Here is a 19,765-nt window from a genome sequence, read left to right as displayed (position 1 = left end):
TTCAGTATGCTTTTAAAAATTAATTTTGAATAAATATATTTAGGTAAAATATGAATTAATATAAGATGTTCATATAATTTATATTTGAATACATTTGTGTTGAAAAAGGCATTTGAGATTGAATATACATTTGGAAACAAAAGTTTTAAATTTCAGCGTCAAGGTAGAATTCATTCCAAAAACAAAATTAATTATAATTGGTAAAACACAAACATGTCAAAATTAGTTTAACATGCCTTTAAATTACCTTTGTCTCTCACAAAATTGAATGAAGAGTAGTGATATTTGTACATCCATTTCATATAACTTTGATGACAACTTTGTTTTTATCTCTTCTTATTGGTCAAAAACAATGGAGAGAGAAAAAGTAAGAGAGGAAAAGAACATCATGTGAATATGTAAGAGAAAGTTGTCCAAAAGTTGTCACAAAATGGTTGTACAAATATCATTTCTCTTGAATGAAACATTCACTAAATAACAGATCCTTTAGCATACAGATATGGTGACATCAAGTGACATTATATTGATACGATGACATCAAGTCACGACGACACTTTTGAATGACAATTTTATGGTCAACGTCAGAGCATAAATGTTCTTGTAGATATTTATGACATTGTGTCATATATTTCACTTTGTCCAACAAGTTGGGTGGTACTGCATTATCACCCTCTCTTTTCTATTTTTTTTTTATGTAAAAAATAATATAAAATTATAATATGATTTTAAACAATAAATTTGAGGTGTATTGTGTGGTTAGGTGAGACTCTATTTAGAGTTTTAGATAAGTGGTATGTCCTGGATCCTCTCCATTGATTTTTTTTTCAAGTTTTCTCTATTTTTAATCTCCATCGTTAAAATACAACAAACCACTTTTTATTACTCCCTCCGTCCCTAATTATAGGGCCCTTTTGAAAAAATAACGGGAATTAAGAAAGTGGATATTTGTATTAAATATGTTTGTAATTAGTATTGTTTTTACAATTTTATCCTTTAAGAGATAGATGATTTATGTTTTCAACATGTTATTTATTGATGATTGAAGAAAAAGATGTATAATTAATAGGGGCATGTATGTAAAGAAATAATTAATGTAGTTGGAAATAGCAAAGGGGTCTTATAAAAAGGGACAAAAAAAAATTCTCAAAAGGGTCTTATAATTAGGGACGGAGGGAGTATAATTTAATTCTCACTTTCTCTCTCATGTTTGATGGTTGAGATTTCACTTGAGAAAACTTAAGAGAATTTTCAATGGAGAAATTCTAACATGTGGTATGAATATTTAGAAAATATAGTTTAGTAGTTTAAATAATTGAAAAGTGTAAAATAATATAATGTATTTAGTATGACCCATTTATACCACCCATATGAATGGTATGGTCTGGGTGCTCTAAGGGACATTGTTCCCTTGGAGAAGAGCCATATTGATTGGAATTGAAAGCGTTACATATCTTGTCTTTATGTAGAAAACAAAAAGCACGGTTCTTTAAGAAAAATTGAAAATAAAAATGTTTATTTGAGATGCATCATGCATATTAATACGACTGCTATTAATTTCATTTTTACTGAATACTCCTTCCGATCCTATTTATAAGAAAAATTTGATTTTTTAAATTCATTGAGTAATTAATATATTTGATATAAAATATAGACCAAATACATTATTCAGGCAATGAATCAAAAAATAAAGATAAAGATAATACATTATGAATTGAATAATTCAAATGAAATCAACTATAAAAAATAAAGATAAAAATAAAGTAATAATAATACATTATTTGTACCCAAAATAAAAATAAAGATAATACATTATGAATTGAATAATTCAAATGAAATCAACTATAAAAAACTCAAAGTGGCTCGTGACATTCAAGCTACTGACATTTACTATGACATTCAAGGATTCTATAAGTGTAAGTGACCGAGGATTCTATAACTTTAAACTTGGTATTATAATCAAATTCAATTATTTCATTAGGAATTGTTCAAAGTAAATATTTTGTAGGTGAGTATGTAAATAAAAAGTTTTCCCAAAAAAAAACAGTGTAAATAAAAAGTAGACAACAAAGAGTTTAATAATAAACGTAAATTCATTATGTAAAAAAAAACCCTAAATTCAAATATATATGATTTTTTATTTATTAATAATCTGTATAATATGTGATATACACAATATAATATGTGAAAGTTTTATACTCTTTCAACCAGACAATCGTGATTTAATTCTTCAACCAAAAAATAGATATAATTTGATCAAGTATATACCAAAAATTCAATTTACGAAAATCTCCATCAATAAAAAGCCCGAAATAAACCAATAATCAAGAATTATTTTTTACGCTCACGTTGATTGGAAAACATCACGTTGTGAAGTTGTTTAGAATGCAAATTTACAAAATAATGTTTTAAATATTTTTATTTACTACCTTTTATATGGATGCATCATATTTTGCATATAACATTTCATAATCACTCCCTAAAAAAAATCATAATCACTATCATGCATAAATTAGGATTTTTGTCAAAAAGAACGTTAGGATTAGAATGTCAGTTATAATTAGGAACAAATTTGCTATTTGGTGCGACAAGCAGTAAGCACACCGCGAATTGCACGAATGCATGACTGTCCCCACTCCCCACCATCCAATTTTCTTTTTGTAATTTTTATATTATTTTTTTATATTAACATTAAAAATTTAAAATAAATAAATATATGTCGTGAAAAGGCCATGGCCAATCCTTCAAACGAATTCCAGCTTTGGGTTTCAAGTTATATTCCTGGCCTTGACAATGATAGCTCACTTTTTTCAGCAGGAGATTAGACAATACAAAAATAAAATTAAATAAAATAAAAATGGAATTGAGAGTCGAGAATTGAGAAGCTAACAAGTGGAAGAGATGAGGGATAAGGCTTGTGAACATCTCCACTTGATTGAGAATTATACGGAAACTAATCTTGAATGAAATTGAAATCGTTGATGTGGACATGTCACCGAGAGAGAATTGGAGATTGGGATCGAAGATTGGTTGGTTTCCGGTGATCGGAGTTTCATGCAACGTTGAACAAAGAAGTTTTTATTTTTATTATTATTATTATTATTATTTTTTTTGCATCGATGTTAAGTCTAGAGTTGCAGTAGTTGGACAACACAAGTCTAAAGTTAATTTCGACATTTTGTATGAAAAGAGTGAGGACCTCAGTTGCCAACGCATTCGCGGGATACACACGATGATTTTTGTCGTGCAATTGAGCATTTTTCAATTAGGAATTGCTCAATTATTTCATTAGGAATTGCTCAAAATAAATATTTTGATAATAATATTTTATAGATTAGTATGTAAATAACAAGTAGACAACAAACAACAAACAAGAACAACAACCAAACCTTATTCCATTAAGTGGGGTCGGCTACATGGATCAAATGACGCCATAGTATTCTATCAAAAATCATATTTGGATCCAACTCATTAACCTCTAAATCTTTTCTAATGGTTTCTCGAATGGTTTTCTTAGGTCTTCCTCTACCTCTTTTAACCCGACTCTCCTTCATTTGATCTACTTCTCTTTTAACAAGTAGACACCAAAGAGTTTAATAATAAACGCAAATTCATATATTGTAAGAAAAAACATAAATTCAAATCTATATAATATTTTTTTATCTTTCAAAAAAATATTCTATATAATATTTTTTTTATTAATAATCTATATAATATGTGTTTTTTTACGCAATATATATTATGTGATATAAGAATCAACAAAATGGAATTTTAAATAATTTTGCAATCACAATATGATATGTGATATAATTTTGCTATAAATAAAAAATTCATACAGAATATTTTTTCTGAAGAAATTAAATCTCATATAGAATATTTTAAACTCAAATATTCTGAATATTTTATTTAAAAAACAATTTATGAACTAAATATTGAGAATATTTTATATAATTGTCATCAAATATTTATAGATTTTGTAAAATAATTCCAATCAGAAATCATGAATTTAATTATAAAATAACTAATATTCTCGGACTAAATAATGATATTATGTGTATAAAATATTTTCAATTTCAAATTTCAATTTTTTTTTCTATTTCCCTTTTATTGAAATAAGTGATTTTCACATCTATTTTGTGATTTCATCGTCTTAGTACGACATTGTTTTGTTCGCCGTATTTGTGTAACATTGTTTGTCTTTCTTGTTTCGTTCATGTATTTGTTCGTTTTAGATTGTCAGATCAACTTCGATCCATCGCATATCAAATCAATGACTTTGAAGTTGTCAACGATGCAGATCCGGAGACATGAGTATTCCGGAGACTTAAATATAGTTATATGTGTAGGTTTTAGTATTTTGCCGTTTTATGCTATTAACATGGATGCTATGAGTTTTTTCACAGATTCATCCTTTTTGTTTTTAGCGAATTTTTATTGTATCGTTGTACTCTAACAATTTGAATGAATGAATATCGTTTATTTTTGTCAATTTTTTTGTTGGTTAAGTAGCATAGTGGCTAGAAGTATGTAAAAAAGAAGAAGGAATTCTCACTTTTTTTTTTAACTATTTCAAATAAATGAGTGGATCAGTATACAACAGGTTTTGGCGTGAGAATGGTTTTTGGGAAAAAGCTCAAATGCAACAACAGTATAATACATTTTAATAAATCTCAAATAAATCTTGCCAAACAATAAATAAATCTCAAATAAATATATGTTATAATTAAATCAGAATGGAAGTCCAAACATAAAATAAAAAAATAAACATGAACACATAAAAAAGTATCGAACTAAGTCATGGACGCATTTCATTCGACGCGCCTACATGTTAAACCTTGTGATAAAGTCCCTGCATGGGTTGCATTGTTGAAGACAAACTTGAGAGGGTAGCAAACAACCTTCAAAGACTTATGGTCATGAGAACGGAGTAAATTGTTCTTGAACCTAATCGAAGTGGAAATATTGAGTCCAAATTCCACGATTCCATGTTCATCGCGGCTCAGAACAATGTCGTTCGCCACACTAGCATCCAAAGGCTTGTTTACTACCGAAGGTTTCATGTTAATCACTTGGGTGGCGCTCTTATCGGTGAAAAATATTGGCAAAGTTGATTTGTCTAGAACAATGTCCTTGTAAAATAACTCAAAGGATGTTGCTTCGTAATAGACTCGCATGCCGTGGTTAGGGTTTTTGGTGGAGAGCAAAATATTCCAATCGGCAGTGAGTTCTGCGGTGTTTACTGTTAGCGAGTTGATTGAGGCCGAGTAGACTTCGAAGGTAGGAGGGAGGTTGGCATCATGAAGGTTGATGGATAAAACCACGACAATGATGAGAACGGCGAGGACAACAAGGGTGATCAAGGGAGCGATGACTCTGCAGCAGCCAGACATTGTTCGATTGAGTTGGAGGTGATGCTATGCTCACTGCTTGCCTCACTACTATGCTCTTCTATATCTATCTATATATAGACAAACCTAGCAAATTAAGCACTTGCTTCGGCCCAACAATTTTTTTTAAATAATTTGATCTTTTTTATAACTTCCTGTATTATTTGATCCTAATTTATTTTATTTTTTAGGAAATTTGATCCTATTTTATTGTTTTACACTAATTTTTCTTTCATGTCAAATCAATATATATATATTTTTTAACTTCCTAATATGATTTCATCCTATTTTATATTTTTTAGGAAATTTGATCCTATTTTATTGTTTTACACAAATTTTTCATTCATGCCAAATCAATATATAATTTTTAACTTCCTAATATGATTTGATCCTATTTTATTGTTTTACACTAATTTTTCTTTCATATCATATCGAATCAATCAAGTTAATTCTATTTTTTTTCTGGCTCGAACGATAGTAAATTTTAAGCATATTTTATTTTGCTACTAAGTTTTTGAGCATAATCTATTTTAAAGTTGTCTTCTTTTTTTTTTTTTTTGGTTTAATTGTAAATTTGGCCTCTTAACTTTTTAAAACTTGCAATTTTGATCTCAAACAAAAAAAAAAAACAATTTTGGCTCTTAACTTTGCAAAAGGTGCTGAGAAGACACTACATATCTAAAAATAGAGGGTTAAAATTGCTGTTTTTTAAATATAAAGGGTCAAAAGTGCATCTGATAGAAATATTTATAATATTTTCTAGGCTTATGAATGAACATGGGAACCTTAGAAATATGGTAGGGAGGATTATCATGATAAGGCAAAAAATTACTAATCCAAGTGGTGTTCAATTCAACCTAATGAGAAATGTAGCTGAGCATCTGTTATGATTGATTCTACAAGACTAATTGATACATCAAGAATAGCAGCTTCAAAAAATACACCACAAAACAAAACTAAAAAAAAATACCCTCGGACTGTATTTTGATGATCGAGTATCTCACAACTATTATTCCAAACACAATACACACTCAAGTTGAAAATAGTTCATCATCGTTTGAACAAAGTATCAAGGGTTCTTAACCTTTATTCTTAACTTCCGAGCAATCTGTGCTGCTTTAGGATGGCTAGGCCTTTTATTACTATGGTATTGTTCTACCTCAACCCAGTTCATAACTTTAAGTATAAGTGATTGAGGGACTTTACGAACATCCCCTTTTGACGCTTCCTTTGTTTTTTTCAAACCAGCTTCCAAAGCCTTCTCGATGAATTCCATAAACCAATTCCCAGCTTCTGTTTCAATCTGTTTTCCCAACTTAATTGGTGTTGCTTAAGCTGCAAGATACTGGTTTCTTATTCTCATCATTTTCAACAATAGGTTCTGAGATAGAACTTTTCTTCTCCGAAATCTCCTTTTGATTTGTACTTGAAATCTCCTTTTCCTTTATAAACACGCCTTCTTTTTGACATGTTTGATTCAGTAAAGTTTCCTGATTGGTCTGTGGAATTTTGCATTACCTCGTGTAAAACAAGTGGTTGTTCTTCAACTTGTTTATCTGATTTTGAAGCCAATACTGAAGCTGAAGTCTCTGCTTGCATTGACATCATTCCACTAACTGCTTGTACAGTATCAGTATGGAATTCCAGAAACCGTTCAAAACAGGTATCAGGTGCATCATCTCGAACTGATTTTGCTAAATTAGAAAACATAAGAAAAAACCAAAAATAATGTTAATTATTTGCTATCTAACTCTAGTAGCTAAAACATATATAAAAAGTGAAAATCTAGACAAAAAATAGAATTAAAATGGAGTTTATGCTTAAGGGGTCAAACTACTGTCTCAGTGGCTGAAGCATCTCTTAATGCTTGAAGGACAATCTTTTGAGCCACTTCTCTTTGCTGCACAGCTTCCTGTCATACAACATAAATACTCATGTTATATGATTATTATAGACAAACAAGGTTTTGAATAAAGTTCAGCGATCGTGATATGTCAGACAACCCTAATTAAAGTCGCGTTTGACCGAGAGGGTTTAGGAAAAAAGTTCAGCGACTGTGATATGACAGCAATATCACGCGACCCCAGTAGAGGTTGTATCGGCCTCATTAAACATCAATTCTCAGCAATATCAAAGATGCTATCATAACTTAAAAATTTAGGACTTATTCAAATGCCTAATTACTAGGATGCAACAACAGTAAAATGTAGCGCATACTACTTCTAGAACATCTATATCTGATGCAAGTGGGAATGATAGAGTCCAGACTTAATCATACTTAGAAACAATTATCATTATCTTTGATTCTGAATGATGGTATTGTAGTGAATGTCATGTAACTCAATTTTGGGTTGGTAATGGTATCCTTGCCTATTAATGAATAGTTTTTTACCTTCCAATAAAATAGCAATAATTAGAGATAAGATCAATCTTTAGCTTTAACAAAAATGTACCTTTCCCAAGGAGCTCAATTTTGCTGGTAAATTCATTGGGAGGCTAAGATTGTTGCATCAAAAGCTGAATCAGTAGTAGATTTTTGTTGAGAGGTGACACCTGAGTCCTCTTTTTGAGCATCTCCGCCAATAACACCAATAAAACTCGCTACTCTTGCATGTCACCACGTGCTGGCGGAGTACCACCTCTCTTTCCCTTCCTTCTATTTTGCACAATTAACCAAATTACAAACAAATTCAGAAAATTTATTTACAATAAATAGTCTAACATGTAATCAAAAGATGCGATATTGCAATCTATATTATACACTATGCAGAATTGCGCTCAAAGTCAAATACAGCTAATACAACCTAAATAACAATCCTAAGTTACAATTGTTTAGCCGAACAAACTTTACAAATCACAATTGCAATGAAATATAGTTGATACAACCTCAATTACACTCATTTTGAGGCTGGAAAGACATCAATTACAGTCCTTTAGTCATTCAAACATAACAAATTGCAATCAATGTTAAATCCAGCTTATGCAACCTTAATTACAATCATTGTCCGCCAAACATAATACATCATAATTACTGTCAAATACAGCTCATTACAATCTTTCTATCACGAAAACATAATGAATCACATTTACAGTCAAATACCGTGGATTGTGGATACAAACTCAATTACACTCATTTTCGGTATGTAATGACATCAAAAATCAAAATGTTTTCAACTCACATTACAGCAGGGGCTTCTTTTTTTTTTTGTTTGTAAAACTTCACCTAAAATACTAAACATCAGTAATCAATTGCCACACAAAAAACCAAACAAGAAGGAAACGAAGTACTTACATTTGACTTGAAGGGACTTGCAGGTATCCTATTCTCTCTTTCCGAAACACTTCTACTTCTTGTAATCTTCCCATTAGAAGAACCAACAACACAACTTTTCCTAACCCAGGACTTTCGCCTTTTGCATCAGTCATTTTACCAAAAAGCCCTCCACGCACGGGACATCTAACTTGTGTTCCATCTTTTCCAATCCCACCATTATTCCTCCATCTAACAGGTGCACACTACTGATCAAAATTCAAATTAACTGGTTTAAAAATCATTGGAGAAGACGAAAGAACATGTACAGACAATGGCTTGAAATCCTTGAAATCTTGATTAAAAGTGAATCATATACAAATGAAAAAACATCACTCCTCCCTCTTACCTTCCTCTAATTTCTCAACTTCCTTGAAATCCTCAAATAAAAGTGAATCAAGTATTGATGATTTACGCAATCCTTTTAGCCAGCTGAAAGTACAAACCAGGGCTTCCACCGTTTGAGGTGTGAGGAAACTACGGTATTCATCAATGATTCGTCCTCTAGTACTAAAAGTAAACTTGCATGCCATGAAAGTCTTTTACTATCTATGCAAGGACTTAAAGATGACTTTAGTTTACCTTCCATCATTTTAAAATATCAAAGTCAATCGACGGAATCTCTAAAGATTCTTCCAAAAACTTTTCTAGATCAGACACGTGTGTAGAGGATGAAACAGTGCACTGTAAAAACCGATTGCTACCATAGCGATCTTCCTTGTGATCACCTAAATCAAATCAATTTGATTGTTAATCACTTTGGAACCCTTCCCCCACATCACTACACTCCACGAGTTGCCAACAAATCTTTTAATTTCTTTGCCTCAAGTGAACTGAAATTATCAAAATTTGAATTTGTACCTAGGGTCTAAGACTTAAGAATTCAACAACAACATGTTCAACAGCTCAAGTTTATTTAGTATTTGTCATATTTTATTTTCATCTTTTCAACCATGTCCTATATACCCTTACAAGAACACACTTTATTTGTCTTTACCTATATTTCAAAGACCTCTAACATATACATATTTTAGCCACATAGGAGGAACCATATATTGTATAACTTTCATGTTAGATCCTAACATAAGATATAACAAAAATAAGTAGGCTAAGAAAAGGTAAAAGGAGGACGGGACCTATCTGCTACATAGATCAGAGCCATATGCAATGAACTTGTGTTTTTGCTTCAAGTAATTCTTCTTCTCAATGCGATACCGAGCTCTAAAAAATTTCAACTAAGTAGTAGTGTGGACAAATCGATGGCATATCTCTCTAACATAAATGTCATTTCATGCGAGTTTGTCTTGACCAGAGTAATAGTTGTCAGAGACAAACAGAACTGACATTTATGTTAGAAAGAATGTGCACCTATTTTGTCCAAGCTTACTGTCTCAAAAAGTTGAATTGCAAGATTTTGAGAACCACGCTGATGATAAAGAGAAACAAGCTGAAGAAAAAGCACACATTCAGTATATAACTGCAAATGTATTCGGTTAGGCATCAACATTGTTGAAGAATTAGAGCAGATAACTCTATGTCTTCATTTTCCCTTGTTTGTTTTATACCAAGTTAAGATCTAACATGAAGTCATTCCAGACACATATTGGTTTTCACAGCCTTCAGTGCTAGGTCGTAACATAGTAGTCGTTTTCCCACTCATTTTGATATAAGTGGAACCTGAATCTGGAGAAAAAGATAATAGAGTTACAAGCAAAGCCCCAAAATTGAATCTCAAATAAGTGGAATATGAAAATTGCAACAAGCAAGCATGTTATTATCCAAAGAAATTTATCATCACTTACAATGATTAGTATGCAAAGCAAATTTTTATAAATTGTCATTAAACTAGCTATAGCAACAATAACTTAGCTTGATGAACAAAACAATATAATGATCATCAATTACATACAAAATAGACAAGTCTTAGTATAAACCACAGAATCAACTTTGTATGTTCTATTACTTAACAACCAAAAATTGAGACAAATCTTAAATTGGTAATCTTACCATTATGTTTATATGTCAGATCAAAACAATGATAAAATATGAGTATGGTTTGATGCATTAGTCAACCGACGCATTCTCCCTTTTAATGCAAACAACTGCAGCTATTGCAATAAGTGCTGCAACTTACAAGATACATCAAAACTTCATTAGATAAATTTCCCTTTACTTGTTCAATTATAAAAAAGTAAAATAAGAAAAGTGTATTATTGCATTGCAATGGCTTTAATTCCACATAGTTTATTCTTTCTCTTGTCTCTCACTCTCATGTTACCCTCATATCATCAAAACACAGAGAAACTGACCCATCATATTATCAAATGATCTAATCAATACAAAAATATACTTGATGCTCAACCAAAGCTTTTCATTAGGCTTGTATAAAATAACAGAGATATGGATAAAAGTTACGTTACAACTTAGATGATCTAATCAACACATAAGTAAGAAAGAAATAATCCATATCCAAACCTAAGACCACCTTGCATAATGATAGGAAAATTATAACAACCAAACCTCTACTAAATTTTCTGTATAAGCATTAACAATGGTTTCTTTTGCAGCAGAAATGCTACTGCTTAGTTAGTATAAACTTTATCAATCACCTCCTTCAACTAAACTTGTTGTTAAAGAAAGTATAAACACAAATGAGAGCTTTATCAAGACTCTTCTTTTTCTCTTATGTTTGTTAATATTTATAGTCACAAATTAGGTTAAGATATTTGTTAGACCAGAGGAAGATGTCAAAACTTGTGATTAGGTGCAACAACAAATTGTACTCCTCTACTGCTGCTTGCAGGACTGTGGAACTGATCCCAAAACTGAAAGGTTGGTAATTTCAGAAAATGGAAAATGGAAAAAGCAAGTGGAAAGTGAATTTGGATGATCCTCAAGACAGAAGGACCTTTGGTGCTAATGTTTTTTTTTTTTTTTTAAAGGAATGTTTTGTTATTTATTTATATTTTCATCATTTAGCAAAATTTGTGTAAAGGCATGCAAGACAGCCTTGTTCTTGTTATAATTTGTTCTTTTTTTGCTTTTGATTTTGAATTTATTATTTTTGTTTCCAAGTTGTAATTAGATTAACAAGTTATACTGAAATGAATTATAGCCTCTAACCCGATTTTTGTTCCAGTCACAGGCTTACCAAACAGCTTAAATGAATATTTTTAGTGCATAGAATTGAAAAATATATACATGTTTAAGAACAGTTCGTAGTGTACACTATCTAAATTTTATCATCTGAAGAGAGCACATGTTTATAAGACAGTGGCAAACAAACACAGACTACTGTGAACCTTAGTTTAAGTCCATTTAAAACGAGTTTGATTATATTATTTCAAAAAATGTAACCAATATTTTATAAACGGACATAATTTTACATTAACTCACATTCCAATTTCCAAATAAACAGTGATAATAATTTAATATTGGAAAAAATAAGAAGAAAAGAAACCTGCTTAATGATTTACATTCATTCAGCAAAGTCAATCAAACAGGGAAAAGGTTGATGTTAGCAGATTGTTAATATTTAGAAAGAGACCAAGGCAAGCTAAAAAGTTGAATAAGAAGTGTGTATAATAAAACATGCTGATAACATGCAAGATAGTTCCCTTATTAGGTTTGATTTCTATTCAGCGAGTAATAATCGTGTGCTCACAAAGCTGCTACAAATCACGAAGTCTGGATAATAAAGTCATGTAAAGAATAAAAACAATGTCAGAGTGCGTTATAAACAAAGTGTAATTCAATTCCCATTTAAATTTTCCATTTTCATTGATAAGGCAATTGAATAATGAGAACACATAAGGAAAAACAGTACTAATCCTAGTGTTATTCAATTGAACCTGATGAGAAAGGCAGCAAGCATTCCTGATCATTGCTTGTACAAGACGACTTATTGATGCATCAAGAATAACGACTTTTATCACATGCATGCCATTGCCTAACAGAAGGGGCTGCATATGATTTTGCTATGACAGATGATTTTATAATTGGTTTACATGCCTAAGCTCTTATAGTTATTCCAATATTCTATCTATTTTTTTATGTGTATTTCCATCCACAGCACCAGAACTGCTACACCAAAACCCAATTAAGCCATCTGAATCATTCCATATGTCATCCCACTTTGATGTTCATGTCACTTAATCATTGATAAATTTCCATTGAACTTAACCCACACCAAACAGTAATATTAGTATATTGCACAAAAGCAACATTACAAATCTAGTCCTCACGTGGAAAACAAGAAAGCACTGTTCTTTGAGAAAAATTGACAAAAAATTGTTTATTTGAGATGCTCATTGTAGATAAACAATGAATATGAATATCACTGATATTAGTTCAATCCTAACCAAATAATACATTTGAGTTGAATAATACAAATAAAATCAACTATGAAAAACTCAAAGTGGCTCGTGACATTTAAGCTAATGACATTTACTATGATTGATTTCTCACAACTGTTATTCCAAACACAATACACACTCAACTTAAAAATCATTTGAACAACGTATCAAGGGTTCTTAATCTTTATTCTCAACTTCCGAGCAATCTGTGCTGCTTTAGGATGGCTAGGCCTCTTATTACTATGGTATTGTTCTACCTCAACCCAGTTCATAACTTTAAGTATAAGTGATTGAGGGACTTTACGAACATCCCCTTTTGACTCTTCCTTTGTTTTTTTCAAACCAGCTTCCAAAGCCTTCTCGATGAATTCCATAAACCAATTCCCAGCTTCTGTTTCAATCTGTTTTCCCAACTTGACTGTGTTGCTTAAGCTGCAAGATACTGGTTTCTTGTTCTCATCATTTTCAACAATTGGTTCCAAGGTAGAACCTTTCTTCTCCAAAATCTCCTTTTGATTAGTACTTGATGACTTCAGCAGCTTTCCCATTTTTCCTTTATAAACACACCTTCGTTTTGACACATTTGATTCGGTAGAGTTTCCTGATTGGTCTATGGAATTTTGCATAACCTCGTGTAAAACATGTGGTTGTTCTTCTTCAACTTGTTTATCTGATTTTGAAGCCAAATCTGAAGCTGAAGTAGCTGCTTGCATTGACATCATCGCACTAACTGCTTGGACAATATCATTATGGAATTCCAGAAACCGTTCAAAACATGTAGCAGGTGCATCAGCTCGAGCTGATTTGGCTAAATTAGAAAACATCCTAAAAGAAAAAGTTGAAAAATACAGTTATTTAGTTGCTAGTCTACACTAGTTGCTGATGCAATATATAAAAGTGCAAAGCTAGTACCCAAAAATAGAATTGAATAAGGATACATACTTAAGGGATCGAACTACTGTCTCGGTGGCTGAAGCATCTCTTAATGCTTGAAGGGCAATCTTTTGAGCTACTTCTCGTTGCTGCACAGCTTCCTGTCATGCAACACAAAATATATATTATATGATTATTGTACACACATTAAAGGATTTAAACAAAATTAAGGGACCATAAATATGGCTGTGATATCACACTACCAGAAGTTTAGGACTTGAATAGTAATAAGTTGAAGTAAGTTTAATCTTTAGCTTTTACAAAAATGTACCTTTCCCAAGGAGCCGAGTCTTGCTGGTAAATTCATGGGTAGACTAAGATTGTTAGAATCATCAAAAGCTGAATTAGTTGTAGAATGAGATTTCTGTTGAGAGGTGACACTTGAGTCCTCTTTTTGAGTAACTCCGTCAATAACACCAACAGAAGTCGTCACTCTTGCATGTCTTAACCGTGGTGGCGGAGTACCGCCTCTCTTTTCCTGCTATTTTGCACAATAATCAAAATAACAAATTCAGAAATTTATCAACAATAAATAGTCAATATGTAATTAAAAGATGTCATATTACAATCGTAGATACTAGGCAGAATAGCAGTCAAATACATCAGATACAACGTCAAATACAATTGTCTAGTCGCACAAACATAACATATCACAATTGCAATCAAGCCAAATACAGCTGATACAACCTAAATTATAATCGTCTGGCTGCACAAACATAAAAAATCGTAATTGCAATCAAGCCAAATACAGCTGATACAACCTAAATTATAATAGTTTAGCCGCACAAACATAACAAATCATAATGGTAATCAAGTCCAATACAGCTGATACAGCCTAAATTATAATCGTTTAGTCGCACAAACATAACAAATCACAATTGTAATCAAGTCAAATACAGTTGATACAACCTCAATCACACTCATTTTCAGGCTGGAAAGACATGAATTACAATCATTCAATCGCCCAAACTAATCACAATTGCACTCAAAGTCAAACCCAGCTGATACCTTTGTAACACCAACACAGACACGGAGACTACACTGACAATCTGACACTAACACTTCGACACAGGTAAAGGCGTAAAAAGCTAACATTTGTCGGTGCTACAGAGAGGCTGATACAGCCTCAATTTCGCATGAACATAATAAATACATAACATGTCGACTAATCTGACACTACCACGTCGACACAAGTATAGCTAACATGTGTTGGAGCTACAAAGAGGCTGATACAACCTAAATTTCGCGTAAACATAACAAATACACAATTATAGTCAAACTCAAATACAACTAATGCAACCTAAATTACACACATTTTAAGGCTGCAAAAACATCAAAAGGGTACCTTTCTGTAAAAAAACTAGCTTAAAATACTAAACATTAGTAATCAATTACCACACAAAAAATCAAAGAATCAAAGATGAATGAACAATGTACCTACATTTGACCTAAATGGACTTGCAGGTATCCTATTCTCTCTTTCCGAAACACTTCTACTTCTTGTAATCTTCCCATTAGAAGAACCAAAAGCACAACTTTTCCTAAGCAACCCAGGACTTTCACCTTTTGCATCATTCATTTTACCAAAAAGCCCTCCACTCACAGAACACCTAACAGGAGTCCCAATTCCACCATTACTCCTCCCTCTAACCGGTGTACACTGATCAAAATCCAAATTAACCGGTTTAAAAACCATCGGCGAAGACGGAAAAAAATCACCACCATCACCATCACCATCATCATCATTCTTCTTCTTCCTCCCAGTACCCCAAGAGCCTCTAACAGAACTAGGCTTACATGTTTGAGCCTGGGCTTGGGTCTGGGCTTTTTCCCTTAGGCCCATTAAAGGTTCAGGTGTACCAATGAAAGGGTGTCTACCAGGTAAGGGTTTAGCACCCTTAAGAACCGGAACAGGTGAACCGGGTTCTAATCTATCAACATATATAAACTGACCCAACTGCATTTTATTACTGAGAACAAAATCATGTTGATCAGAAGGAAGAGTAACGTATATGGAATGCGAAGAATCGGAGACTTTGATGTAAAAGCCTTGTTTTGGGAAGAGACTCTTTTCGTCGAGATCGGCGGGGACGATGTCGGTGACTTGTAAGAGTGAATTACGATGCTCGCTTGTTGGTTTCACGCCGGTGTTTAAACCGTTTAAGAGTTTTACCAGAATTCCAGGTGCGAGCGTTGCCATTGTTTGAAAAAAAAATTATGAGATTTTGGGGAATTTTTTGTGTTACTATTTTTAGGGTTTTCAAGAATTGAGTGTGAAAAAGAAAGAAGAGGTTGGTGAAGAAGATGAAGTGAGTGAGATTGTTTGTTGGTAACGGTAATGTAGGGGTGATATTGTAATATTGGTTATTTTGAATTAAGAACGTTGAGACCAACGGTCATATTAACTTATTAAGCTGGGGATGTCACTGTGGGTGTGATGTAACAAAAGATAAAAAATAAAATGAAATTGTTATAAAAGTTAAGTTAATTTGTTGCATTTGATACCCTGAGAATTTTTTATTAGAAAATAAATTTAATTTTCCACGCAAAAAAAAAAAATATTGAAGTTTTATTTTTTCGTTTTTACTATTTTTTTTTTATACTTTCTACATTTTTCTTTAATGGAGCTAACATGTAAATGATTAACAATGTTTTTTCATAAAATATTTTTTTATTTTAATTATAATTATAGATTGTACATATAGATGTTTTCCTTCAAAAAAAAAAAAAGTACATATAGATGTTTGAAATTTTCATACTATAACATACTATTTATTTTTAATAAAACCAACAATATATCAAATTTCTTCCAACAACAAACAATAAATCAAATATTAAATATAATATAAATTCTTTTTTTTTCAATAACACCAACAATATAATATCATTGTATACAAGTTTATATAACGGTATAATTGGAAGAATATTCTTTCAAAAAAAAATTGGAAGATAAATAAGAAAAACAATTCACTTTGCATCAAAAAGAAAAAGCAATTCACTCTTACAACTACATCGGAAATTAGGTAAAATTTTGTTTGCTTGTAAAAAAAAAAAAAAAAATTAGTTCAAACAAATGGTAATATTAACTAACTCTGCCAAAAAAATTGCTAACTAGATTTTGTGGTAAATGACTCCCTCTAATATTGATAGAGAAGAGGGGTAATTGTCCCGTGAACTTTGCTCAGTTGGTATGGACAATATATAATATATGTAAGATATGAGGTTTGAACCCCGGACGTCATCATAAAAAAAGAGAAGATGGGTAATTTGGGATGATCTAGAGCTCAAGAACGAATATTATCAATAAGAGGAGCATAAGGATAAATAAGTATTTTTGATAAAGCCCAATGTCGTTTAAGAATCTAACTCGCAAATTATGTCTCTAAAATCAAGATAACAAGTAATCTATAATCCATATTAAATAGGACGAGCTCAACGAGTCCCTCTAATATTGATATTTTTTATGGGATTCAAAGATAAACTCTTTGGACAGTTTTTTGAAAGAGATTTAAGTTTAGAAGTGACTTTAAAATCATCAAAAGTTAAAAAAAAAATATTGAAAGTTGAGCTTATGAATCAAACTGGCAACAAATTTCATTCTGATCACGATGACAGCATCAAATTTTAACTCCTTTAAAAAAAAAAAAAAAAACATCAAATTTTAACATATATTTGGACACAAGTTGAATATTTTTTTTCTTGCATCCAAAGATAGTTTCACATGAGTTTTTCAAAGTAAAAACATTATTGGTACTCTTTCTTACTCCCTCATCTTCGCCTATGCCTTGTTGGTGGCCGTTTATTCAACGACAATCAACGTGACTGTTTGGGAATAAAAAAATTAGTGTTTGTCTACATTTGCAAGGAGAAAGTTGTTAGGCTTTTTGGTTCATAAGCTAAGAAGCGTGACAATGATTTATTCAATGTGACTATTTGACAAGGTAAAATTTGCAGGTGTGCCTCATAGAGTCCTGATAGAGGGGACCCTATATGAAAGAAAATTTGGCAGCTCAATGTAACTATACAGTGATGGTATGTTCTAAATTTGCTTCAGTTCTATAATATAGAGAATCAAAAGTCTTCATGTTTATCGGAAGACGAATATGTGTAAAGATGTTCTTGCAAATATGAGATGTGCTTTCAATATAGAGGAAGTGATTCTTATGCATCCTCACAATGAGATACTCATGTTCTTGATAATAATTATAATGAGATGTTTCATATCTTATCTTCACTCAAAACTTTAAATTATTAAATATATAGAGCCTCAAACAAGAGTACATTGTTCAACATATGCTTTTTCGTCCAATATAAACTTTCTCACTAACATTTAATATGGGAGTGTGAAATGAAAAACCTCTCAATAATTTATGGTCATCACTATGAGTAAACATGGAGCGTAATATGTCTTCAAATAACTTTTTTTCTTCTTCTCAATATTAGGTAGTCTAATGTTCAAGTTTGAATACTAAGTAAGATGATATTTCGGCTTATCAACTCTAATGTTAGGGACATTGGTAGGTACACACACATTTTAATCTAAAACTACCTAATATATCTACAACGTTTACTGACATAAGCGTTGAAGTGTCTTTATAGATATAATCTTCTGATCTCAAAAGAAGAATGTTGATGAAGATCTTTCGCTCAAAGGTCATTTAACACCACTATCCAGAGATCTTAGGTGCATAAGGATCAAAGCTAAAACTGGAACAAGGAATAAACAAGTGAAAAAGAGAATTTGTGATTATCCTCGGTAAGAACGATTAGTTGGGTTTTTATCAGTTAGCAAAATTTGTGTAAAGGCATGCAAGATAGCCTTGTTCGAATTTGTTCTTTTTCCATGTGTTTGTCTGTTTTTGAATCTTTCCTTTTTATTTCTATGTTGAAATTTTATTTTTGTTGTAATTAGATTAACAAGTTGTACTCTGACCCGATTTGTTGCAAAACAAATTGCATACAATTTCTTGTAAAAAAAAGTTACATGCAAAATTTTCACCAATAATTAACCAAATCATGGACAAATAATATCCCAAGTCTTTCGTAATATGTAATTAATAATTCTTTTTATGTTTTTTTACCATGCTATCAAAACAAAGTTTTCACCATTGTTTAATAATGACTATTCTCTATCGAAGAATTTATAGGACATACAAGATGAGTTCTTCCCTTTTAACCTATTTCTTTTCCAAACATATGAGTTAAAGATCAAACCCCTAAATGCAAGAGCTAGAGATCAAACCTCCAACCACTTACTAAAAGGAACCAAGTTCCACACCTTCAAAATTTATTTTAGTGAAAATTTATTTTAAGTGAATTATATTTAAATACAATCATGTAATAGTAAACTGAACAATAAATTTAAATTTTTTTAACAATAAAGTGAGTTGAACAATAAACTTTATTAGTGTTGAAATCATATTTAAATCAAAAGCTACATGTCATAAGTTCAAGTCAGAATCAATTCTATAGGCAAAAACAATTTCAATCGACATCACTTAAACATGATAAAATCAATCAATTTTATGTGTCTGAAATTTTACCTATTCCCATCCCACTTTGAAACCAAAGACAGAAATATTGAAAAATAGATGCCTGCTTAAGAGCAGTTTTATGTCTATACATGTCTGGGTAAATATTAGCATCTGAAGCGGATACATGTTTATTTATACTTTTAGAACAACCGCGAGACTGTTAAATACTCAGCAGTCTGCCTCCACACACATGAAAAACATCAAATATATTATCTAGCAAGTAAAGTATAAAACAAAATAGGCAAGAGT

General features: G+C 31.5%; 2 protein-coding genes across 3 annotated transcripts; both read right to left on the bottom strand.

The window, feature by feature from the left end:
* Nucleotides 1–4,805: 4,805 nt before the first annotated feature.
* Nucleotides 4,806–5,387, bottom strand: LOC112422042 (uncharacterized). Its single transcript, XM_024784759.1, has one exon. It carries the CDS (start codon nt 5,385–5,387, stop codon nt 4,806–4,808), a length of 582 nt encoding a protein of 193 aa, XP_024640527.1.
* A 7,575-nt stretch (nt 5,388–12,962) lies between these two features.
* On the bottom strand, nt 12,963–16,328 carry LOC11411989 (uncharacterized). 2 transcript variants are annotated; one of them, XM_003613190.4, is made up of 4 exons: nt 15,424–16,328; nt 14,254–14,460; nt 13,992–14,083; nt 12,963–13,874 (listed from the first exon to the last, which is right to left on the bottom strand). In XM_003613190.4, exons 1-4 carry the CDS (start codon nt 16,180–16,182, stop codon nt 13,217–13,219), a joined length of 1,716 nt encoding a protein of 571 aa, XP_003613238.1. In that variant the 5' UTR covers nt 16,183–16,328; the 3' UTR covers nt 12,963–13,216. The 2 variants fall into 2 exon arrangements, with proteins under 2 accessions (XP_003613238.1, XP_024639148.1); XM_024783380.2 differs by having other exon boundaries at nt 14,254–14,463; nt 15,424–16,327.
* Between the last annotated feature and the right edge of the window lie 3,437 nt (nt 16,329–19,765).

This window comes from Medicago truncatula, chromosome 5 (genome assembly GCF_003473485.1).
Source record: "Medicago truncatula cultivar Jemalong A17 chromosome 5, MtrunA17r5.0-ANR, whole genome shotgun sequence".
Lineage (NCBI taxonomy): Eukaryota > Viridiplantae > Streptophyta > Magnoliopsida > Fabales > Fabaceae > Medicago > Medicago truncatula.
The sequence above is the reverse complement of the archived record's forward strand: the minus strand, read 5'-3'. Positions and strand labels throughout refer to the sequence as shown.

Coding starts and splice junctions, on each gene's coding strand:
- LOC112422042 (XM_024784759.1), bottom strand. CDS start 5,387: ATGTCTGGCTGCTGCAGAGTCATCGCTCCCTTGATCACCCTTGTTGTC.
- LOC11411989 (XM_024783380.2), bottom strand. CDS start 16,182: ATGGCAACGCTCGCACCTGGAATTCTGGTAAAACTCTTAAACGGTTTA. Junction 14,084..14,253: donor GACTCGGCTCCTTGGGAAAG/GTACATTTTTGT, acceptor GTTGCATGACAG/GAAGCTGTGCAGCAACGAGA. Junction 13,875..13,991: donor ACAGTAGTTCGATCCCTTAA/GTATGTATCCTT, acceptor TTTTTCTTTTAG/GATGTTTTCTAATTTAGCCA.